Genomic DNA, 25,888 nt, shown 5'->3' on the forward strand with positions numbered 1-25,888 from the left:
AACAGGGTTGCAATTATATTTTTGCGTGGCATTGCACGCAACTAAACATAGGTTTTGGTCTGACATATATTACAGCCCTTGCAAATATTTTTCTGCGTGTGTTTGTTGTTGTGCCGTTGTATTAGGTGGAAAAATCTGCAATTCTTGCACCGTGCAAGGGTTTCGCAAGAGCAATAGAATACCCCTTATCTCTTTTCTTCTCGACTGCAATATTCTCAGGCTTGCATCACACCGCGTTGTAACCGAAAATAACTGTCAAAAGGCCTTCGGCCTTTTTGCTCATGGCTTCATAAACTAATGTATTTTTCTGTTAAACACACCAAACAAGTAACAGAGTTAATCTGTCGTAAGCTTTTCTGATATATTACTTATACATATATACATATATACTAGTACATGTCGCAATTTTAAAGCATTTGAAGAGTGTCCTTCAATAGTGTGGTCGTCCTCTGTTAATTAACATTTATGTTTTCTCCAGCCTAAATCCTGCTGTTTAACATAAATGGATTTCTGCTCAAAAAATATAACGGTACTAAACCAATTCCAAATTTAAACGTACTATTAAATTATTCAAAAAAGATATGCCGCTCAAGAGAGTACATTGGCAACGCCAGCAATGCATTTTATCACCATTCCTTGTAACCAAATAACTTGTCACAATTTCGTATGCAACGGTTCCTCGGAAGCTGTTAATATTTTGAATATTTATCGCTGCACTGCTTCAATGGCTCACCACAGCGGTGATAAATCAAAGCATTCAATTCGATTTCAGGGCAAAGTGGTGAAAAAGCATTTGTTTCCTTGCAATCCCGGGGCCAAGCGCATTGTGGCTGCCACCTCCCCGGGAGAGTGGCAGATGCAAAGCGAATAGGCTGAGATCATTAGTGAGATTGATGAGCTCATGCTGCCATGTTGCCAAATTACTTCCAAACACACAAGAGTACTTAGTGATGAGAGGAAACCGCTTGAAGGGATATGTTTCAATTACATGGGGACTTTGAGCTCACAACTAAAGATGTATGCAAAAGGAAAAAGAAATAGAAAATTGACAACATTTTTTGTCGCAGACTTTGTAACCGAGTTTACTATCGGCTGCATAGCGCTTTGTCTGCTTGTAGGCGGACCCACAGAATCTATCAACAACTTTTAATTGATTTTATTTATCTTTGCAGATTAGATGTTCATTGTGCAACTTTTTGATTGATATTCTTACCACAACAAGAGATTGGGGATGAAAAACCTAAATAAAAAGGATTTAATATCTAAATATGCAGGTAAGTGAGATGAAAGAGAGTGATGAATAGCAAGCTGGGGCTTACAGATGTGAACACGGCTTTCAATATAATTAACGAACCAAATAAGATCTGGAAAAAATAAGAAAAAAGTTTAGCTTCAGCTTCAACAAACAGGGTAATGATAAAAAAAAAGATGTTTATCTTGATTTTGATTGGTCAGTTTTATGTGCAGGTATACGATATAGTGGTGCGATAGGACTTGCATTTGTTTACATTTACATTTGTTCATATTATACTCGTATATGTATGTGCCTTACTTTTTATAGAATTCATCCTCATCGGTAACCAATTTTACCAACTGTTGCGTTGTTAGGGGGTCACTCCCCCTCTTTAATAACTTTTTAAGGTATGCCATAATTTGAGAAATGTTATACATCAGTAATTGAATAGATGGTGCAAAAAATCCCAAATTAAATACCAATAAAATAGCAAGTTGAGAGGCACGCGAAATTGAATTCACAATTGCCTCTCCCCATGAGAAGTTAAACAGAAAACAGAGTGAGCAGAAAAAGTAAAACAAACGTGAAACTAAATTATTTCCAGAAACAATGCAATACTGAAAATTGCTCCACAATGGCAGTGCACAAATTGTTACATGGAACCCAGAATGTTGCATAGATATACTTTCATATGTGTATGAAGGTACACATACAAAAGAATAGAGGTTAGTAGTGAAATTCTAGAGGAAAATAAAGGTATTTAATACAAAGTGCAAAGGCAACAAATATGGGAGTAAGTGTAAACTTATTTGCTATATAAGTATATGGGTATATTCAATATAACATACAAACAAAGAAAAGTTCAACCCATTTAGCTCTTATATTCTATTGCCCTTATTACCATGTCAAATTTATTTATATGCTTCATTTTATTATTTTCATTGGAATAATTGACTTGAGCTTTACTTTCGGTCAATACCTAGTATACCTTCTTCTGCTTCTTCTTCTTCTTTAATGGCGTAGACACCGCTTAAGCGATTGTAGCCGAGTTAACATCAGTGCGCCAGTCGTTTCTTCTTTTCGCTACGTGGCGCCAGTTGGAGATTCTAAGCGAAGCCAGGTCCTTCTACTGTAGTGTAGGTCTTTCTCTTCCTCTGCATACCCCGGTGCGTACTGCGTCGAATACTTTCAGAGCTTTTCATCCTTTCGAACAACAGGACCTAGCCAGCGTAGCCGCTGTCTTTTAATTCACTGAACTATGTACATATGTCAATGTCGTCGTATATCTCATACAGGTCATCGTTCCATCGAATGCGATATTCGTCGTGGCCAACGCGCAAAGGACCATAAATATTTCGCAAAACCTTTCTCTCAAAAACTCGCAACGTCGACTCATCGGTTGTTGTGATCGTTCAAGCCTCTGCACCATATAGCAGGACGGGAATTATGAGCGACTTATAAAATTTGGTTTTTGTTTGTCGAGAGAGGACTTTGTTTCTCAATTGCCTACTCAGTCCAAAGTAGCACCTGTTGGCAAAAGTTATTCTGTGTTGGATTTCCAGGCTGACATTGTTGGTGGTGTTTACGCAGGCTCCAAGATAGACGAAATTATCTACACCTTCAAAGTTGTGACTATCAACAGTGACGTGAGTGCCAAGTCGCGAGCGCGACGACTGTTTGTTTGATGGCAGATGATATTTCGTCTTGCCCTCGTCCACTGCCAGACCCATTTCTTTTGCTTGCTTGTCCAGCCTGGAGAAAGCAAAACTAACGGCTCGGGTGTTGAGGCCGATGATATCAGTATCATCGGCGTACGCCAGGAGTTGTACACTCTTATAGAAGATGGTACCTTCTCTATTTAGTTCTGCAGCTCGAACTATTTTCTCCAGAAGCAGGGTGAAAAAGTCGCACGATAGGGAATCGCATTGTCTGAAACCTCGTTTGGTATCGAACGGCTCGGAGAGATTGATCCCGATTCTGACGGAGCTTTTGGTGTTGCTCAACGTTAGTTTACACAACCGTATTAGTTTTTCGGGGATTCTAAATTTAGACATAGCGGCATAAATGCAACTCCTTTTCGTACTGCTGAAACCAGCTTTGAAATCAACGAAGAGGTGGTGTGAGTCGATTCTCTTTTCGCGGTCTTTTCCAATATTTGGCGCATGGTGAATATCTGGTCGTTTGTTGATTTTCCAGGTCTAAAGCCACACTGATAAGGTCCAATCAGTTTGTTGACCGTGGACCGCGATCTTTGAGAGACTTATTTGACGGCAGTTGACGCAGATTGTGGTGTCTTTCATTTTTGTAGGTTGGGCAAAGCACACTTAAATTCCAATCGTTGGGCATACTTTCGTCCGTCCATATACTACAAAGAAGCTTATGCATGCTCCTTATCAGTTTTTCGCCGCCGTATTTGCTTAGTTCGGCCTGCAATTCATCGGCCCCCTTCGCTTTGTTGTTCTTCAGACGGGTAACTACTATTGGAATATCTTCATGGTCGGGCAATGGAACGTCTGCATCATCGTCATCGATTGGGAAATCGCGTTCGCCTTCTCCTGGAGTTGTACTTTCATTGCCATTCAGCAGGCCTCCATAATTTTAGTATTTTCTGGGCATCGGTCACTAAATCACTTTTGGGGGTTCTACAAGAGTATGCTCTGGTCTTGAAACCTTTTGTTAGCCGCCACATTTTTTCTTAGCTTGTCAAGCTTTTCATATTGCCGCATTTCGGCCTCCTTCTTTTTCGGTCTATAAATGCGTCTCGCTTCCCTCTTCAACTCTCGGTATTTATCCCATCCCGCACGTGTTGTGGTCGATCATAACGTTGCGAGGTAGCAGTCTGTTTTCTCCCCGCTGCGACACGGCACTCCTTGTCGTACCAGCTGTTCTTTTGCATTTTTCAAAAGCCAATGATTTCGGTTGCAGCTGTACGTAAGGAGCTTGAAATGCCGTCAATGCCATATCGAGTTGTTAACGAGTGCTCTCAGAGAGCAGGAGTGCAAGTCGAGTAGAAAATCATTCGGCCGTCTGTTGTAATTGCAGATTCTCGACCTCGAACCTTCCTTGTAATTGCTAACGTGCGTTCTTTGCTGCACAGAGGCGGATACGAATTTTGGCTACAATAAGGTGTTAGGACCTCGAAGCGCATGCACATCTAAGATAAGGTAAGATAAATAATTGAGGAATTCACCGCGACCTTAGGTTTATTGTGTGCACACATCTAACACACTAGAGACGTGTCTTCCTTCTATCACAACATGATCGATCTGGTTGGTGGTTTTTGATCCAGAGGCAGCCAGTTGGCTTGATGGATTTTCTTATGCTGAAATCTAGTACTCCAGATAACCATATTTCGGGCCCCGGTGAAGTCGATCACCTCCAACCCATTTGGGGATGTTTCATCGTGAAGGCTGAATGGCGGTGATGTCAGCCTTCAGTCTAACGAGGACAGCTGAGCATCGGTACCTCCCCAATTATGGGACCGGACATTCCAGGTGCATGCCCTCAAATCTTATTCCTTAATTCGTTTGCCGATGACCATGGCAAAAGTGGGGTCTCTCATGCGAGACTTAATGTTATTTTTCATTGGAACGTTTTTTTACGTGGCGGATCCCAAACCAAGCGCACAACCCTGCGGAAGGGATGTTTAGCTCGCCTTCAACGGAGTTTCTTAGGCTACCCAGAAGATACTTGGTCAAAGACCGGAAGTCGTGAGCTGCTTGAGTCATATGTAAAAGAATCGTTTCTGGCCACTTCCAAGTGAATGATGATCAGAGAACTTTCCTCACTTGCGTGAACTTTTACACTTGACTCCATCCTACCTAGTTTATACTAAAATACGCATGTAATGCTATCTTCCATCTACACAATTGTGTAGCTTTATACAATGGACCAGACGAGCAAAATTATAGTAATATCTTTTAGGGCAGGTAATTTCAATTTTTATTAGAAGAAATTACAAGAATTAGAAAAAATATTTTTTTTTTAAATACGCTGTTGAGGATTAAAAGTTTTCAAGTTTTATTTTTAAGGGAGCCAAATAAATATACTTCTGTTAATAATGATTTAATAGCTTAGTAATGTATTATAATTATGGAACTGCTTAAAGTTATGTACAGTGATGCTCCAGTATAGCAAACGCCGATATAACGAATGTTCAATATAACGAAAGCTGTTTTTCAATACATTGATGACTCTATATAACGAAAGCTGGAAATTGGATGAACTCGATTTTACGAATGTATGGCGTTTGTATTTGGTTTTGGTTGTATTACAACAAAAAACAATGCAGGCAGTTAAATACCCGTTAGTTCTTGTTATTATTGAGCTATTTTTTTTAAAGAATTCTATTTATTTTTTTATGAACGCTTCATTGCGCGAAATATCAGTTGTGAGTTCAAAGTGGTAAAGTGAGGATATCGCATAAATTATTTAAAAATGCCTTCAATTCGGAAACGGCTTTGCTTGGGTGACAAATTAAAAATAATTGACGAAAATAAAAAGGGGAAAACCCTGAAAGAAATCTCTTTGAAATATGGTATTCCAAAATCGAGTGTTTGCACAATTTTAAAAAATTGCTGGAAAGTGATAAGAAGTGTTAAAGGTACACATGCTGGCACATTGAGACGACAATCGTTAAAGAAAGGCGAATATCAAACTTCAACACAGATGATTTGGAAGCATGGAACAGTGTAGACAATGTACTTGTAGAAGAGAACCCGAGTGCTGAAAATGAACTAGCTATAGAAATTTCGGAAGAGGAGGAAGGTGATACCGCTGCAGTTGTAGCTGTGCCGCCAATAAAGCATCCTGATGCCATCTACTGCTTTGAGAAGTGTATCAAATGGTCTGAGGAAAACAACGTGGAACAGGAAAAAATATTTTTATTGAAAAGCCTACATCAAAAGGCACAAGATCTCAAAATTTCTCGCCCACAAAAGCAAATGAGCATAGCAAATTTCTTTTTAGTTGAATAATGGTCATATTTTTGTTATAAAATTCAACTTTTATTGATTTTATTGTATGCATTTTCCATTGTATATGTATTTATTTCAACCAATGCTTATGAATTCATGAATAAATAGTTCTTTTTAAACATATATGTACCAATATTAATTTAGTTTTCGTTTCCGATATAACGAATATTTCAGTTTAACGAACGGTCCCAACATTATATCATTCGTTATATTGGAGTACCACTGTACTTTCTTCTTTCTCTTTATTAGGGCGGACACCGTTTACGCGGCTATAACAGAGTTTACAACAACACGCTAGTCATACTTGAAAAATGAAAATTCCAAACGTAGCTAGGTCTTTTACACCTGGTCTTTCCAATGAAGTGCAGGTCTTACTCTTCCTCTACTTCCCCCGGCGGGTACTGCATCGAATACTCCCAGAGCCGAAGTTTTTTCATCCATTCGGACGACATGGCATAGTCACCATAACCGCTATCTTTTAATTCGCTGAACAATGTCAATGTCGTCATATAACTCATACAGCTAATCGTTCCATCGCATACGATATTGGTTGTGGCCAACACGCTAAGCACCATAAATATTTCGGCAAACCTTTCTCTCGAAAACTCACAACGCCGACTCATCAGTTGTTATCATCGTTCACGCCTCTGCACCATATAGCAGGACGGGAATTATGAGTGACTTATAGAGTTTGGTTTTTGTTCGTCGAGAGAGGACTTTACTTCTCAATTGCCTACTCAGTACGAAGTAGCACATTTTGGCAAGAGTTGTTCAGCGTTGGATTTAGAGGCTGACATTGTTGTTGCTGTTAGTACTGGTTCCAAGATAAACTAAATTATCGACGGCTTCAAAGTTACGACTTTCAACAACAAGAAAAACTAAATTATCTACGGCTTCAAAGTTACGACTTTCAACAGTGACGTGGGCCAAGTCGCGAATGAGATGACTCATTTGCTTCACTTTACTTATCCTGTCAGGAAAAAGCAGAACTACCGGCTCGGAATGTGAGACCAATGATATCATCGGCGTGCGCCAGCAGCCTTCTTGATCCCGCTCGAATTATTTTCTCCAGGAGTAGATTGAAGCAGTCGCACGATAGGGAGTCGCCTTGTCTGAAACAGGAAGGACCAAAAAAGGACCTCTCCTTCTCGATCCTGGTGGAGCTTTTGATATTGCTCAACGTCGGCTTACACAGCCGTATTAGTTATGCGGGGATAGCAAATTCAGACATCGCGGCATAAAGCTAGCTCTTTTTCGTGCTGACAAAAACAGTTTTGATATCGACGAAGAGGAGATATGTGTCGATTTTCTACTCACGGGTCTTTTCCTAGGTTTGGCGTATGGTGAATATCTGGTCAGTTGTTGATTTTCCAGGCCTAAAGCCATAATGATAAGGTCCAATCAGTTTGTTGACGGTGGGCTTTAATCTTACACACAATACACTCGATAGAACATTATATGCGTTGTTGAGGAGGCTTACTCCTCGGTAGTTGGCGCAGATTGTGGGGACTTCGATTTCAAGAATTGGGCAGAGCACACTTAAATTCCAGTCGTCGTGCATGCTTTTGCCCCTTAAATTAATAAAAAATTAATTTCAGTTATAATATGTTTGTTTGCCATTTTAAGATTTAAGTTGTAGCATAAAGAAATGTTTTGTCATCACCTGGGCTAAGTTCTGTAAAAAAAAGTCTTGGTAGCACTGAGGAGGTATTTACATACGTTCGTGCTCGAATTCAATATACTAACCATGTTATAGAGGAATGGGGTATCGATGGCAAATGTACAGTTTCCCTGTTTTAGGCGAATATTTTATTGGTTAGAAATTTTTCACTGTAAATAAAGAAATAAAATGTATATTTCACAGTTAATCTTTTAGGTAAATATGAGCAGATTAATTTCTAAAAAATAATTAAAAACCTTTTTTTAGAAACAAGAAAAGAGACGCGAACTGCGTCTGAAGAGATTTTGGCGTTCACCAAAAACAACATCATCCGAAGATTCAACCGGCTATGAGAGCCCCACACGTACAAAGCCCGCAAGTGACGCACAACGTTTCAACCATTTGCACTACACGAGCTTAGCGCAGAGTGCTCCGGGTGGACCCGAAAATGGCACGGCCTACAACAAGCCGACATGTTCGCTGCCACTGCTGCAAGTGTGGCCCAGTCAGGTGTGTATTGAAAGCTTCCAGGTGTCTGCGGTTGTAGTTTCACGTGAGTTTCTTAACAGAAAAAAATCAATAAATGAGTTCTGGACAAACTCTATCTTAGTTTAGTGTTAGGTTCATAACACAACATCACTTTGTCTCCAGTCACAATTTAGGCTACATAGTGTACTTTTGTTGTGCCATTGTTATGTAATTGTTGTGTTGATTATTTTGGCTTACATTTATTATACAAATACCTACTTTCTGTTGTTTTCTTGGTTTGACGTTGGTTTTGTGGTATGTTGTGGTTAAAAATATAAACGAATATGTACTCGTGTAGCCACATTTACGACAGGAGGGCTTCGTGCAGTTGCGACGAAACAGCGGCCCTGAGGGCCAACGGGTAGGCGTGAGCATTTAAACTAATTTATTTTCTCAATCTAACAAATTTCCATACTTCAAATCTATTTCGAACTAATATTTGTAAATTGCATGTTTTTTTAAATAATTTTGATACCTTTTTCCCCTTACCAATGCAAAATGGGAACTTAGCCCTTACTTTGCTCATTTACAAATTTTTGGAAATATATAAAATAGTTTTGTACATTTTATTACTAATAACTTAACAGATTTTGTAATTTGATAATTAATATTTAAAAAAATATATATATTGTAGATTGAAAAAGTAATTCCCTACTAGAAAATATAGATCTAAATTAATCTCATTTTTCGCTAGACCCCACACAAAACTACCTTAAGTGTGATGTACATACCTCATTAGAGTCGATACATATAGTCGATGTAAAAAAGTGAAACGAAATATTCTACCAAAATATTCCGGATAATAACTGTTTTGTTATAAAAGCTCGACCACCCTGAACATGATACTATCGCTTATGATCTTTCAGCATTTAGATTTTAAGACTTACAGAAATGGCTATGAAATTTTGGTGAGATTTCGACCATTTGGCAACGTTTTCAGAGTGGCAAAGGTGGGGTGATTCCAAACAGAGCCGAGTATGTGTGAAGATTTCATACAGCTTCGTCGTTTCACTTTTTTAATAGACTGTACAGGCGTACGTTTTTAATAAGAAATACATTTTTGCACATTAATTATATAGTACTTCTATAATTTTCAACTAATTTGGTAAGCTTTATTGAATTTAAACTCTCCTAACAAACAACAAAGCACTTAGATCTGTATATAAAAGAAAATTCTTTACTACACAAACAACAATAATATTGTCTCACTTTTCACTCATTTTTCAAAGTTTTTATACTTTTAAAGCTAAAATATTTTTTGACTCATCACCACTTTGGGCCACATATTTTTCACTTCCGGCCATTTTTTTACTGCACACACCCACCCACCTTAGCTTCCTTCAAAACTTATTTAGTTGTAAAGTAACTCTGTAATGAAGCATTAACTAATCACTTGAATCGCTCTGACTCTTTCCATTAGGATTCGCCACGTGGCGAGGCGGATGGACAATCCTTCATCTTCCCTGTCATTGCCGAGACAAGTACGAGTAGCAGTAGCGGCGCCGGCAGCAGCAGTACGACTGGCGATAGTGCTGCTGCTGGCAGTTCGACCACCACTACCACCACCACCAGCGGCACCTCCGGCTTCAGCAACAACAATCACAGCAATAGCAATAACTTAAGTAATGGCAATCATTTAACGCTCAGCAACTCCTGCTTAGGCGAACGGCGTCGCAGCTCGCTTTACTGTGATACTTTGCATGCGGGCGACTCAGGCATTGATTCGGTGCAGGCGTCGCCTTCACCAAACGCACTGCCACCACCACCCGGTGCATCACTGCTCAGTGGTGGCCTGGGTATGGGCAGCAACTCCTGCAATGTCTCACCCGCCACAACACCCACACAGGGTTCACCGAATCTCTCGCTTGGTGGTGCACGCGCCGGTGCGCGCGCCAGCATCAGTGTCGGCGCAGCAAATTATCGACGCAAATCCAGTGCGCTACTACATCCCGATCATGCGCGCTTGTTTGCGTTGCGCATGAAACATGCTGCCGCCTTGGAACGCGCACAAACATCACCGGATCAAACATCCATCGAAGATGCAACCGAATTCCATGATAATGGTTTGGCAACGAATTTGCGCTTGTGCTCTGCGTCTTCGTCGACGACGTCGTCGCTGACTTCCGTCGCAGCGGTTAGCTTAGGCGGTGGCATGGGAGTGATCGGTGCAGCCGGCTCCTCCTCGTCCTCCGCTGCGGCTGTGGCAGCATGTCTAGCTGCCGGCGCTGGTGCGGGTTCACAGCAGCGCGTCTCCGACCCATGGCTGCAGCCGCAATCGGATCGTGAACGTGATTCGCGCTACGAACGACGTCGTTCCTCAACGATGACGGCACGCTACTCACTGTTTGATGCATTGGATTTGGAATATGTGCTGTTGCGTGCTGCAGCACGCGGTTCGGTCGGCCCATACTCACTAAGCGAATCTATACACAAACTGACATTTACACAATCGTTGGCGTTTCCGGCACTGGCACGCGGCCTCGCCACAAAGCGTCGGCGTTCGCATACGCGTACCAGTTCGCGACCGCTAAACCCCAATGAGTCGGGTCTTAATACGTGTGCGAAAGTCGTTACCGCCGTCATATTGGTGGGTATTTCGTTTATGGTGTTTCTGATTGTGTATAAATTTGTGCGGACGTGAGGTTTACTCCTGGCCCCGACAGATTTTCCCGTTACATATCAGCAATCGAACGCGAATGCAAATGTATACACGTTCGCAACGGGAAATGTTAGTGCCAGCAAAACACTGTCGGGGTTCAGGAGAGTATTGGGTCTGAAAGATCGAGATTAAATGCACAACTGTAACGGAGAGGTAAAAGTCGAATGTACTATTTTATACATACTTATTAATAAATTTTGTGATAAAAAGTATGTAATAAAGTCTAAAGCCTGCGCAGAATGGCTGCAATACTTTGTAATGCTGGAATCACGCCATTTTGTGTAACAAATGGAGCTGACTGTAAAAAGTGTTTCAATTAAAAAGTTTTGTAATTCAAAAACTTACACAAAATGCCTTTTTAAAATAGTATTTGCTACCTTTTAATACTCATACATTTTCAATACCTACTATATATGCTTATGTTTGTATTTAAAAACTCATGAATTTGTCTAAATAACTATTTAAAAGTCAAATATTAGATTAGATTTCTTAATTGCGCTGCTTAATTATATATTTGAATTATTAATTTGTTAAGTTCTTTATAATTATCTATATGGTTCACAAATATTAATTATCTATTTTTCTTTTCACAAGTTTTAGATCGTGGGTTCTGTATATTCGAAAATAATTTTGAATGCGTTTCAATTGTGGAATCAAACCTTTTAGCCAGTACGAAATTAGTAATACAAAAAAGTTAAGGAAGGTGCTGAAAAATGAATTAAATATTCTAAAAGATACTTGTAAGATTGTGATACCTGAACGCGAACAATTTCAAATTCCGTTTAGTATATCCGTTTAGTATATTAATTAAAATATTACTGTTACGAAAAATTCATACCATATACATAGGTGTTTCGTTAAACCCTGAAAGCTTGTTTTTGTACCAGGCTGATAATCGCGACATTTGCCACAAAAAAATCTCTCTTTCTGTTGCCAGAAACTCAAAAAATTGGATCCAAAGATCGATCAAAGATCGGCAAACTCTATTTGCTTATCACAAGATTGTTGAGGCGGCAATAGCGCTTCCTAATAGTTTGTTGAATTCGCCAAAGGTGTGGCTACCAAGAAGTTTCAACCTCAATACAATTAAAGCTGGACAGTGAAGAAGAATGCGGCTCCAATTTGGATCCACGCGCTAGGCATCAAAGTATATGCCAGACAAATAAGTACAGTGCACAGGTTGTCGGCACTAAGAGTTATCATTGCTTTCCGAACAATATCAAGTGATGCTATTGAAGTAAGAAATATGATGCCCACTGACATCCAGGGTGACGAATGCAAAAGCAGTGGCAAACCTCACTCAAATGACGGTGGACCTACGGACTGATACCGGACATTCATTGGTGGATCGACAGATGACATGACATCGAGCACGACATCACTCCGAATTGTAAGTCGTGTTCACAGTGCTCTGAGCATGTATTTTTTTATTGCCCGCTCTTTTTAAGAAAAAAACTTAAAACTACACTCGGTGTCAGTCCACTGAGAACTGGAGAGCAGTCAGCGAAGCGGTCCCCTCAATCATGAAGAAACTGAGACATACAGAGCAGAGTAGGCGTCCGTCAGTCTATGCCATAGAGGAGACTTAAGTGTCTTATCATACTTAATCAGAGGGTTCTGTGGGAGAGTTTGGAGTTAGGAGTAGGTTAGGTTGGTGGAGAAGAACTTTTAGTTTTCGTAATTCGAGGAACTGGCTTATGTACACTCCATTCTGGGTCAGAAATATCGCACAGCCAGATATGTGCTGCCGCTATAATTTGTTTAAATTTATATTTTATTTAATCTTAATTTTTGTTAGCGAGTGTTTTCTCATTTAAATATTATTTGCTCTTTCCAACTTATATTTCTACTCTAAAAGTGCCTATTTATCTAACAATCTTTACTCAAGCTTCGAATTTATTCAGAGGTAATTATATAGATACAATACTTGTATTTATACTATAAATTTTCTACCAAACCAAATTTATAAAATAAATGGATGAACTAAATAAATATCAATAGGGTGTGAGTTCTCAAGTAAAAATTTTAAGAATGAAACTTCTAGACCAACTCTCTGTAATTAATGAAAAGTTTTGATAAAGCCATAGTTTTTTATAAATCAGTAATAACGTGGGATTTATACCAAATTATAAGCTTTGTCGTAATTATATATACCATGTTCAAACTGGGTTGTTTGGAGATTTTTTCTCAATTATCTGAAACAATTAAGATATTAACTTTCTCATTTTTTTGGTCTTCAATTAGTGTTGGACAATTCTGTGGACTTAAATTTGGATGGATTTTAAATTTTCAGAAAACTAAGTAACAACTTATTTTTATTTCTAAATATATATATATTTCTTATTGAAATCTTTATAAATACAATTAAATTTTTTCTGATATTTTTGTGGTAATTCGTGGTCCAATTAAAAACACTATGCCTGAAATAATTTACATTTTTAAAACTTTTGCTACTTTTCTAAGAATATATTGTTAACTAAACACTAATTGGGTAATTAGTTAATTGCTTAATGCATGCTTAATTGAGAACAATTATGAGATACATTTTTGAAATTATCTTAATTACCTAATTAAACTGCTTCTGGTTGGACATGGTACTAGTTTTACCCTCAGTTTTTCTAAATACTACCCACTTATGAATAATACAATAGTTTCTTAAATACTTAAGTCAATAATTGGGAAATGTTTTCAATTCAATTAAATTTATAGTTGAAGAAAAAATAATTATAGAAGATGTATAATTAAAAAGCCAAACCAATAAAACTTTCTAGTGTGACCATTATAATAACACAATCATAATAACTCAAGCAGAAAATGCTGAAATCGCTGTAAAACAACAAAAGCATAACAAGTAATATTAAATCGAACAAAAGCTGTGGAGAAGACAAGAAACTGTTTAAGTGATAGGAGATACGTAAATATACATATAAAGGGTGATTTTTTAAGAGCTTGATAACTTTAAAAAAAAAAAAACGCATAAAATTTGCAAAATCTCATCGGTTCTTTATTTGAAACGTTAGATTGGTTCATGACATTTACTTTTTGAAGATAATTTCATTTAAATGTTGACCGCGGCTGCGTCTTAGGTGGTCCATTCGGAAAGTCCAATTTTGGGCAACTTTTTCGAGCATTTCGGCCGGAATAGCCCGAATTTCTTCGGAAATGTTGTCTTCCAAAGCTGGAATAGTTGCTGGCTTATTTCTGTAGACTTTAGACTTGACGTAGCCCCACAAAAAATAGTCTAAAGGCGTTAAATCGCATGATCTTGGTGGCCAACTTACGGGTCCATTTCTTGAGATGAATTGTTGTCCGAAGTTTTCCCTCAAAATGGCCATAGAATCGCGAGCTGTGTGGCATGTAGCGCCATCTTGTTGAAACCACATGTCAACCAAGTTCAGTTCTTCCATTTTTGGCAACAAAAAGTTTGTTAGCATCGAACGATAGCGATCGCCATTCACCGTAACGTTGCGTCCAACAGCATCTTTGAAAAAATACGGTCCAATGATTCCACCAGCGTACAAACCACACCAAACAGTGCATTTTTCGGGATGCATGGGCAGTTCTTGAACGGCTTCTGGTTGCTCTTCACCCCAAATGCGGCAATTTTGCTTATTTACGTAGCCATTCAACCAGAAATGAGCCTCATCGCTGAACAAAACACGCGCGCGAAACATATTTCGAACCGAACACTGATTTTGGTAATAAAATTCAATGATTTGCAAGCGTTGCTCGTTAGTAAGTCTATTCATGATGAAATGTCAAAGCATACTGAGCATCTTTCTCTTTGACACCATGTCTGAAATCCCACGTGATCTGTCAAATACTAATGCATGAAAATCCTAACCTCAAAAAAATCACCCGTTATAATATTCAAATAGTCAACTAGGAATGTATGTGGTTAAGTGCAGGGTCGCATTTTATAGTCCTTAACAGTATGTGTGAAAAGTAGCTAATTGTCAATCGAATAATATGATGATAGAATGCATAATTCAATTAGATAGTTCTAAAAACGCTGGCTGAAATTCTAAAGTATTCTTCTAATTAAATGCCTTTACTTGATCACAAAACAGAAGCAAAAACAAAAAAACATTTCGGCTTTGCTACAAACACAAACCTTCATATTAAAAACGGTACTACACAAATTTATAGCCACAATTAAAACATTTAATTAAGTAAAATAGAGGACATACAATTTTGTTATGAGAAATTATATGTATGTACATATATATTGTGGATTTTGTTGCATCGAAAAACATATTTATAACAAGCTGCTAATTGCAAATAATTATAGGGATATACTGCGTACAGCATAGCGAACAAATATCATTCTAATTTGAATCTAGTTCTAATTTTAATTTTAATATAAGATTCCTTTCTTAAATTACGAGAATTATTACCTTTTACTGCTTTTGTTAGTAGTCAAATATCTTCAGCAGTAATGCGTCGAATGTTATCTGCAAAGGCGTCAATCCTACAAAAATACGTCCAGCGGTGTTAAATTGTATGACACGCCACAGACTCATGAGGCAAGATAATGAGTAAGACTCCTTCAATCAGTTGCCTGTTTCTTATGGATGTATGACATTTAGCGCCAAGATCGTTCACATCAGCATCCTTCAATTTCAGGTACGAAAGAGTCAATGATGATGGCTCTTTAGTGTTCCACATTAGCTATATCATATTTGATGGCTTAATTTTTGAAGAAATATGGATCTATGGTTTCCTCTACCCATAAAGTACGCCATGTGGCACTCCTATTTCAACGATTTTGTTTATCAATGTTCATTAAAATTTTTCTGCCAAAAACGGGAGGTACAGCCATCTCGTTTTGAACCCATTCAGCGATCGTTCTGATTTATTTCTGAATCTAAATAAATAGATATTTCTTCGTAAAATCAACCATAATTGTCTCTAAGTGATCAGTATACAGTAAATTACATTTTTAATTTTCGAATATTAATAAATAAAATAGTTAAGTAACATTAAGAAATTAGGCAAGACAATCAATATCCTCCTGATACCAGATGACGTCTTGATTAAGTTTTGAGCCACCTATCGAGTTGATTATTGAAGCCTAATTTCTAAGTATTTAATTGTCTCTACACAATAACAGTCGGTGTATCGATAGTCCGCAGAACATGCAAATATACTATGGGCAAAAAATAGTAAGACAGTTCACAATTTTAAAATTCTTAATTTATTCTTCAAAATCATTCATTCAAAAGCCAATCACGTCTAATGTCTTCAATTGAGTTTGCTGAATAGCCGAAAGTCACACGTAGCTAAATCAGGTTATAACGTTGGTTGCGTTGAATCAAAGCAGGCTGCGACGGTGCAAAAACCAAGAAATTCCGGTCCATATCCATCCTCTTTTTTATGAATAGCATGGCACAAACGACTTATAACACCCAGTAGTAGTATTCCTTGTTAATCAAAGAAAACTTGATTTTTGGCCTGCGCTAACGTGGTGTTTTCGACTTCGGAATACATTGTTGCACAGACGTTATGAACGTTTCGGGTATCAGAAATTTGATTCCGCACACAAAATTTAATGGAACTTCTTCATTGAATAATTTCACTAATGGTAAAAATACAATGCACTTTACGTAGTTCAGGAAAATTTAGTTTTGATGTCACATTTGGCACAGATGTCACCGATAATCATACCAACCTAGAAAAAAATATTTCAACGAATGGGGTTTCGCGCGAAATTAAATTTAAAAGGTCTTACTATTTGTTGCTCACAGTGATATTTGATTCGCACTGTACAGTAGAAAATGTCGATGTTTCTCAAGCTGTAGGACGAAATAATCAATTTTCCTTTTATATTTATTACAATTAATTAACCTGATTTATAGAGCCGATTTCTACCCAGAAAGCTAAACTAGTATGACCGATCTATTTTCTATATACATATGTATTCTAATCCTTCATATTTCTTTCAAATCTTCAATCACTACATCGGAATAACAGCTTCTTTTGAACATTGTTCGCTTCAACTTTAGAAAAAGTTGTGTTATGTTAATTATAATATACATATTATAAAGGTATTTGTATGCTAACCTGAAAACTATATTTTAATTAAACATGTGCTGTTAAGAAAAATAAGATAAATAAGAAATCATGAAAATACTCTTTAATAAATATTCAAAAACCATATAAAATTATAGTTGTAATTTTAAAACTAGCTAACTTAGCCGTAACTTAAGTACATATGGAATTAGCTACAAGATTAAATATAATGAAAATAACTTATGTAGGAATCAAGTACTTAAGTAATAATTACAATCAACATTCAACATTATTAACAAATGACCGAAAAAATATACTTAATAAAATAAACTACTAAATATCTTATGTGCATAAAAGGTATATATGTAGATATTAGGTTAGAATTTTTTGCATACAGACCAAGCCAGAAAAATTAAACTCTATCTCTAGTTCAGAAAACATTATAGTCTTTACACAATTTCCTTAAAGACCCTTGATCTTAGTATAATGTGTATTTATTTTCATAAAATTGTATATGCTACCCAAATCAACATAGAATACCTTAATATTTATCCCAAAAACATGAAACATGTAAGAGAAGGCCCAACAAAAATAATAAAGAAATAAACACTTGATATGAAAATTGAAACCAAAAGAAGTTTTTTAAGTAACTAAGTTTTCTTATTATTGGTTTTTGGTTCTGATTCAGAAATCGTTTACCCGGTATTTTATAAGAATCACTGTGATTAAAGAACTTGGTTTTATTTTGCCATTTGAAAACCATCCGATCGGTCCAAATCTGCAACACTTTTTCTAACATCCAAAACTGTGGTGAATGTTGGTTAGCAAAGAATCGGTCGTAGATGTGCTAATAAGCCATGACTTTTACTTACTTCCAAAAAACTAGTCTTACGAAGTTAAACCACCTACTTCTCATTTTCAAATCTTGATACTACTCGGTTACATAAGTTTGTCCCTATTGGAATCAAATGATGTTTTCAAAGTGACCTAATGTGTCAGCATGCAATAAACAGTTAATCCAGAAAAATACATTTGAAATAATGTATGCGGAGTATAAGTATCAGTCTCACAAAACGTAAGGTTTACAAACGAATTTCCATTGATTCGCCAAAAAATACTGAACAAAAGTGTCAAATAAAACAAACCTTTACAACTAGTTTGATATACAATTTAGCAGCAATTTATGTGGTTCCATTACTAAGTTTTGCTACGTGTCCAAGATATTTACATTAAAATCCACCTAATTAGTTCAAATGAGATATGTGTGATATTATATATAGTAAACTCAATTAAATAGGGTATTTTTAATATATTGACGTGGTTGTAGTCCGAATTCGCGATTAATTTTGACACTGTATTATAACGACGTTGGGTTAATTTGATGCACCAAATTTAGTTGAAATTGATGTTGATAAGGTGAGCAGCTCTATGCCCATTGGCCAAATATAAAACCAACTCTTATAAGGCGTTTCTGTCGAATGATAATAATAATAATATACAAACGCACCAATCGAATTCAGAAAAGAACTTAAGCTTGACATAATAATCGCATTAATTAATACAATATTAATAATCCACATATAATAATCCCAAATATACTTTCATCACGGAGTACTGCCTTTTCTGCTGATGTCATTATAGGTATTTAAAAATATTCGAAATGTGATATGCCGTCAAAGGTAAACGCTTGTTAAGGTCTGCATCTGTAAGCACATGCCTACATTCATGTTAAATATATTTTACACAGAAACTGTAAATTTAGATGAACTTGCTATTGAGGTCAGAAGGGAGACCAGCAACATGACTCCTTGACTGCTATGCATCAGTCAGACAGAGTTAACGTCAATGCCACAAATTGTTGGATAAGCAATTGGAACCGAGGTGCTGCCAGCCCGCTTCGGTAGGCACGACATCCGCACTGCATCACGAGGACAGCACTGTCAGCAGCAATGAGCGGTGCATTTGCAACGTGCAACATCAATGGTGTGCGGCAATAAACAAAAGAATGATGAATCTACCGCAATACCCGCAACAGAATTGTGGGATACAATATCCGCCGCTGACATCCTTGAAACTAAAAATAAAACTCACAAGTGCACGGGTACAGGTGCTGCCGATGCGATGGCCGTAGTCGTATTTCCACACACACCCACATGTATATACATATACATATGTACACAGGAGCCCTTCCGTCGCATATATATGATGACGCGCTGAATGGAAAGAAAATATTTTTAATAGCATATTTTTTATTTCCAAAGGAACCCTTGGCATGTGTGTAGTTCTCAGCGATGATTGTATGGTAGGTATGTACACTCATATAAATATTAATGCATTTATATGTTTCAATCAAATATTCTTGGAAGTTGCATTCATTTTCTCATGTGGAAGCATTAAAATGCACAAACAGCATGTATTTTTAAGGGTTAGGAATTTGTGTTTTTTAGATTTTAAAACTATATTTAACATTTCAACTTGGAAGCTATTCAATCTCAATTGCTATTAAGGGCTCTTAACAAGCTTATTAAAAATTATGCGAGTGAGTATTTTTGTATATAATTGTGGGTAAAGGCGTTGGACGCACAGTGGTATATTTAGCAATATAATTCGGTAATTTTTCTGAAACACAAATCTTTCATTTTAATACTCCAGCAACATATTGTTACAAAGCAATAGCTTTGTTTACCTAACGCTATCACCTAAAAAAACGAATGAGGGTGTGTATAAACAAATGATCAGGATGATCAGACGAATTGAAATCCGGGATCCGAACTATAACTTGAGTAAAATTTGAGATATCTTGGTGAAACTTAGTACACATGTTCCTTGGCAAAAAAACGACGAGATCGTAGATGGGTTTAGTGCTAGATCGCTTTCGTATTAAATTGCGAGTGTATAAGACCGCTTGAACGAATAGAGTCCCCAATCCTATTGTCCAATTTTTTTGTTGAGGGGGTGGTGTACAGGGATACGAATTGGGTTGTATTATTTACGAGTGTGGTATCATCGACTATGGTGTTTTCCAACTTGTTCACAGATGTATTGTGCTGATGGGCATGTGGTACACACAGTGGTTTAAACTACGGTGTGCCATTTCGGTGACGGGTAGAATTGTAAGGGGGACTTAACTCAATTCTTGAAAAGTGAGCGTCATCCCGCCACCTAATGGGTTTTAAGCTAAGTCACTCAAATGTCCACAAGACAAATAATTCAGACAGCTTGCGGCGGCATGAAAATAGGTGAACGTCCCTTCTCCACGTAACCGTTTTGTTAAAAACTGCGAAAAATCAATAATTACACAGAGATATGGAACAAGAGATCTTTATAAGATCCGTTGTCAAAATTGGACAATGGGCGTAGCACCGCCCACGTTTATATGAAGTCCCATATATCCGGACTTACTTCACCAATATAACCCAAGTTTGGTACATTTTGTATTTTCACATTTCAATGTTACAGTGCGGAAATGAGGAAAATCGTATAAGAACGACGCTTACTTCCCATATAACAGAATTTTAGGTTCCATCTATTTCATTCTTTGTTAGTATATAAATCAGTACCAAGAACCAGTCAATATATATTTATAACGGGTGATTTTTTTGAGGTTAGGATTTTCATGCATTAGTATTTGACAGATCACGTGGGATTTCAGACATGGTGTCAAAGAGAAAGATGCTCAGTATGCTTTGACATTTCATCATGAATAGACTTACTAACGAGCAACGCTTGCAAATCATTGAATTTTATTACCAAAATCAGTGTTCGGTTCGAAATATGTTTCGCGCGCGTGTTTTGTTCAGCGATGAGGCTCATTTCTGGTTGAATGGCTACGTAAATAAGCAAAATTGCCGCATTTGGGGTGAAGAGCAACCAGAAGCCGTTCAAGAACTGCCCATGCATCCCGAAAAATGCACTGTTTGGTGTGGTTTGTACGCTGGTGGAATCATTGGACCGTATTTTTTCAAAGATGCTGTTGGACGCAACGTTACGGTGAATGGCGATCGCTATCGTTCGATGCTAACAAACTTTTTGTTGCCAAAAATGGAAGAACTGAACTTGGTTGACATGTGGTTTCAACAAGATGGCGCTACATGCCACACAGCTCGCGATTCTATGGCCATTTTGAGGGAAAACTTCGGACAACAATTCATCTCAAGAAATGGACCCGTAAGTTGGCCACCAAGATCATGCGATTTAACGCCTTTAGACTATTTTTTGTGGGGCTACGTCAAGTCTAAAGTCTACAGAAATAAGCCAGCAACTATTCCAGCTTTGGAAGACAACATTTCCGAAGAAATTCGGGCTATTCCGGCCGAAATGCTCGAAAAAGTTGCCCAAAATTGGACTTTCCGAATGGACCACCTAAGACGCAGCCGCGGTCAACATTTAAATGAAATTATCTTCAAAAAGTAAATGTCATGAACCAATCTAACGTTTCAAATAAAGAACCGATGAGATTTTGCAAATTTTATGCGTTTTTTTTTTTTTTAAAGTTATCAAGCTCTTAAAAAATCACCCTTTACAATTTTGTACGAATATTGCTTTTAAAGTAAATTGGAGAAAAACGAGTGAAAACTTGTCTCAGACCCCATATAACAATATCAGGATTTTCATTTCAACATCCGGTTGACTTAACTCACTATACATTGGTGATGGTATGTGAGGTACCTTAGTGAAACTCAGAGAGACTCTGCTTCTGTTAATAATATGTAATAATGCCAAAAATAAAGAAAATCGGATCAATTCTGCGCCCATATTCCACATACCTTTTAAAAGATTTTCAAAATTCTAATTGTCTTTATACCGTCAATATCATCAAATCCGATCTTCTGGTTGATGTTTTAAATTGAGCATCTTCGGACAAGGTCAGATAAACAAGATGCGTATCAAAGTAAACAGGACTTTTTGAACCTAGCGCTCCCTGGTGACGCCATCTAAATGTCGACTGGTGCGTTGAAATCTGCTATCTTTATCGATTGTCCAGTGAGAATTTCATGATATTTCATGAAGTTATTGCGTTTTAAGTGTCAGTGTTCTTGTGTTATTGGTGCGAAAACAAAGAGCAAACATGAAATTTTGTTTTAAAATTGGTAAAACTTTTACCGAAACGTTTCAATTGATTAAACAAGTTTATGGCAATGATTGCCTATTCCGTAGCAGAGTGCACGAGTGGTTTCAACGTTTTCAAAGTGGTCGTGAGGACATAAATGACGATCAACATGTGGGCCAATCAAAATCCGTTATCACCGGAAATTCCATCGAAACTAAAAGTGAATTCATCAAAAATCAGCCGAAATCATGGAAATGGAGTTAATGGAAATGGAATTGAACATCTCCAAAACATCGATTTATCGCATTTGGGCTTACGAAAGGTACGTGCACGGTTTGTTCCGCACAAATTGACTTACGACTAAAAATTGCTCAGAATCCAACATTCGAAGCACGATTATTTGACCAAACAGCACATTTTAACCATTCGAACAATTCCCCGTATTCGAAAAAATGCATTTGGCCATGAAAGAAAAGCGTTATGCAAACGTAGAGACCATTCAAAAGGCTTGCACCGGCATACTGGCGGCCGTACCGGCCAACAAGCTAAAACACTCGTTCGACATGCTTTTGGATCGTGCAAAAAGCTGCATTGAAGCAGAAGGAGAATATTTTGAATAAATTAAAATGATTTTTTTTAATGTCCTTTGCGTCTATAATATAAAAATGAATCGCAAAATGTGTTGCTAAGCGCATAACTCAATAACGCCTAGACCAATTTGACCCATTCTTTTTTTTTAATGTTCTTTGAAGTACAGAGATGGTTTTTACGGATAATTAATTAATTCGAATAATTGCCAGAAAACTCCTAAAAACAGCCCTTTTATTTTTCCCATACAAAGGAATAAATGTTTGTTTGTTTGTAATGCTAAGACTCGAAAACGGCTGAACCAATCTTGATGAAATTCTCAAAGTTGTTCGTTATGGATCGGGGAAGGTTTAGAAATTAAAAAAAGTCGTATGTTTTTTTTTCTATTCAAAAGAAAAATTATTCAATGAAAACGTTATGTGTGTTTCACACAAAGTGATCAATTACAGATTGAAATTTGTTACGCTGCCACGAAGAGGCCACTCTAATATCGGTCGACGTTCTTTTTGGCATCAACATACATTGGCAGCCCAAGGCACATTATCGAGAACTCCCAGGATGCGATGACATACGTGTGGAATTATGGATCGCGGTCAATCAGCAAGCGATCGTCACGATGTCACAGCACGAGTTTTCAAACAACTGCTACGATTCTTGATGGGCTTTATCTTGAAGCTACGTAGATGTACTGTGTCGAGTGTCCAAAGAGAGGTTTATCGCACGCACACATTCTTCTTTGGATGGTGGCTACACCAGATCAAATAAATGAAATCATTTCTGCGAAAATTCCTGATGCAGAGAAAGATCCAGTATTATACGAAGTGATGAAAACCAATATGGTTCATGGACCTTGCGGACACCACAATTCACTTCGGTTTGTATGTCTGACAATAAATGCACGAAACACTATTCACGTGCTTTTCTTTCGGGAACGCAAACTGGAATTGATGACTATCCACTCTATCGCTAACCAGACGACAATGGCGGAACATTCTGCATTCCATTTAGAGGAGTGAATATCGAAGTTAACAACACATGTCACAGACTGTTGTGGGCTCGCAGTTTCTTTGGAAAATGACCAAAGACTGTATTTCAATCTAGGGAATATTCATATTATAGCCAGTGGAAATACCGCAAGCAACAAAATTAACATTGACGAGTTTTTGAGAAACATGGCAGCAATTATAATCCTGGAACATGATAATCACTGGAATCAAATGGTGGACGATGTGATAGTTACTTCGCATGCCATTGAAATTCCCACACTTTTCGCGATGATCATTTCGACATATCAGCCTTTAAATACGCGTCAATTATGGGATACGAACAAAAATGACATTGCCGATGACAATTTACATCATATTCGCTAAGTAGGAAATGGGCAAATTCTGGTTGATACTTTCAGTGATTTGACATCAATTCCACCTGCCTTTTGCCAATTTACTTTAACGAAAGATGAACTCATCACGAATGTTCCCGGAGACTTGCTCTCATACAAATTGATCGATCGTCTTGACAATGAAGATTCCGTGAATTATCCAGTGGAATTTCTAAATTCTCAAAGTTGAATCTGTCGTTATTACGTTTCGCAATCTTCATGGGCCGCAACTGTGTAATGGAACCCTAAACATAGGTGGCAGAATTCTGGATTCTACGAATTCCTTTGAGTTCTAACGATTGGCCATTTCAGTTCAAACATATTCCGTTTCTAGTGAAAATTGCATTTGAGATGGCAATCAACAGGACAAAAGGATAGTCGCTAGAACTGTGTGGCATAAATCTAGAAATGCCATGTTTTTCACCCGTCCAGCTACGTGGCGTGTACACAAGTTGGAAAACCTTCTTCTGTGTACATTTACACACCGGAACAATAACCAAAAAATGCTGTTTATCAAGCTGCGCTACAAAAAAAACATATAGAAAAATCGCAAATAAATGATTTTCAACCGAATATAAATTCAACTTTCTTTTCATTTCAAAACACATAATTTTACGCAAGACAACGGCTGCGGGGTCAGCAAGTATAGTAATATAATAAAGTCTAAGTTAGTGGCCTTACTGACGATTTCTTGGAATAATTAATGTAGAATGTGCTTGCAACATTGTCTAATATAAAATTTTGAAGCACCTGAAGGAATTACTTGAACTTAATTCTTGGAAGATGGACTCATGTGTAGAAGTTCACGCAAGTGATGAAAGTTCACTTGGAAGTGGCCAGAAGCGATTCTTTTACATACGGCTCAACCAGCTCACGACTTCCGGTGTTTGACCAAGTATCCTCTGGGTAGCCTAAGAACATCCGTTTGAAGGCGAGCTGGAGTGAGATGATGAAACACCCCACAGAGCTGTGCGCTGGGTTTGGGACCCGCCACGTAAATAGCGCCCCCAATGAAAGATTACCAACCGCCTCGGATGAGAGACTCTCCTTTTGATGACGACCATGGCAAACGAAATAAGGACTACGATTTGAGGCCATGCACCTCGAATGTCCGGTCCCTTAATTGAGAAGGTGCCGCTGCCCAGCTGGTTGATGTCTTCTTTAGAGTGAAGACTAACATCACCGCCGTCCAAGAAATGTGATGGACGGGACCAGGACAGAGACCAGTAGATCCTTGTGACATTTACTACAGCGCCATATAAAAGAACGCAAGTTTGGTGTAGGATTATTGGTTGGAGAGAGACTCCGTCGTCGAGTATTATCATTCACTTTTGTGAATGAACGTCTAGCCACAATCCGCATCAATGAGAGGTTCTTCAACAAATCGCTGATTAGCGCCCACGCCCTGACGGAAGAGAAGGACGATGTGACCAAAGATGTCTTCTATGAGCGCTTGGAGCGCGCCTATGAGAGCTGCCCCCGCCACGATGTGAAAATCGTGCCTGTCGACTTTAACGCCAGGATGGGCTAAGAAGGTATCTTTGGCACTACGGATAGTAAATTCAGCCTCCACGGTCAGGTTGAGACTGGTCGACTTCGCCGGGGTCCAAAATATGGTTATCTGTAGCACTAAATTCCAGCATAAGAAAATTCATCAACGGCTGTCTTCGGATCGAAAAACCACCAACCAGATTCATCATGTTGTGATAAAAGAAAGACACGTCTCCAGTGTTTTAGATGTGTATACGCTCCGAGGTCCTTACATCGACTCGGACCACTACCTCGTTGCATCCGCCTTTGTGC

At 37.9% G+C, this 25,888-nt stretch overlaps 1 protein-coding gene across 2 annotated transcripts in view; it reads left to right on the plus strand.

Annotated features, from left to right (window-relative positions):
* Positions 1-19,354, plus strand: part of LOC105228195 (uncharacterized protein DDB_G0271670) — a 130,139-nt gene extending 110,785 nt beyond the window's left edge. The window contains exons 3-6 of one of the 2 annotated variants that reach the window (XM_049458102.1): positions 1,173-1,274; positions 8,138-8,380; positions 8,697-8,759; positions 9,819-19,354. In XM_049458102.1, the coding sequence (XP_049314059.1) occupies positions 1,269-1,274; positions 8,138-8,380; positions 8,697-8,759; positions 9,819-11,039 (1,533 nt within the window). In that variant the 5' untranslated portion in view covers positions 1,173-1,268 and the 3' untranslated portion in view covers positions 11,040-19,354. The remainder of the gene's footprint in view (positions 1-1,172; positions 1,275-8,137; positions 8,381-8,696; positions 8,760-9,818) is intronic. The other variant, XM_049458103.1, reaches the window with a different exon arrangement.
* Positions 19,355-25,888: the final 6,534 nt, after the last annotated feature.

The sequence above is a fragment of the Bactrocera dorsalis genome, chromosome 5, assembly GCF_023373825.1.
Source record: "Bactrocera dorsalis isolate Fly_Bdor chromosome 5, ASM2337382v1, whole genome shotgun sequence".
Lineage (NCBI taxonomy): Eukaryota > Metazoa > Arthropoda > Insecta > Diptera > Tephritidae > Bactrocera > Bactrocera dorsalis.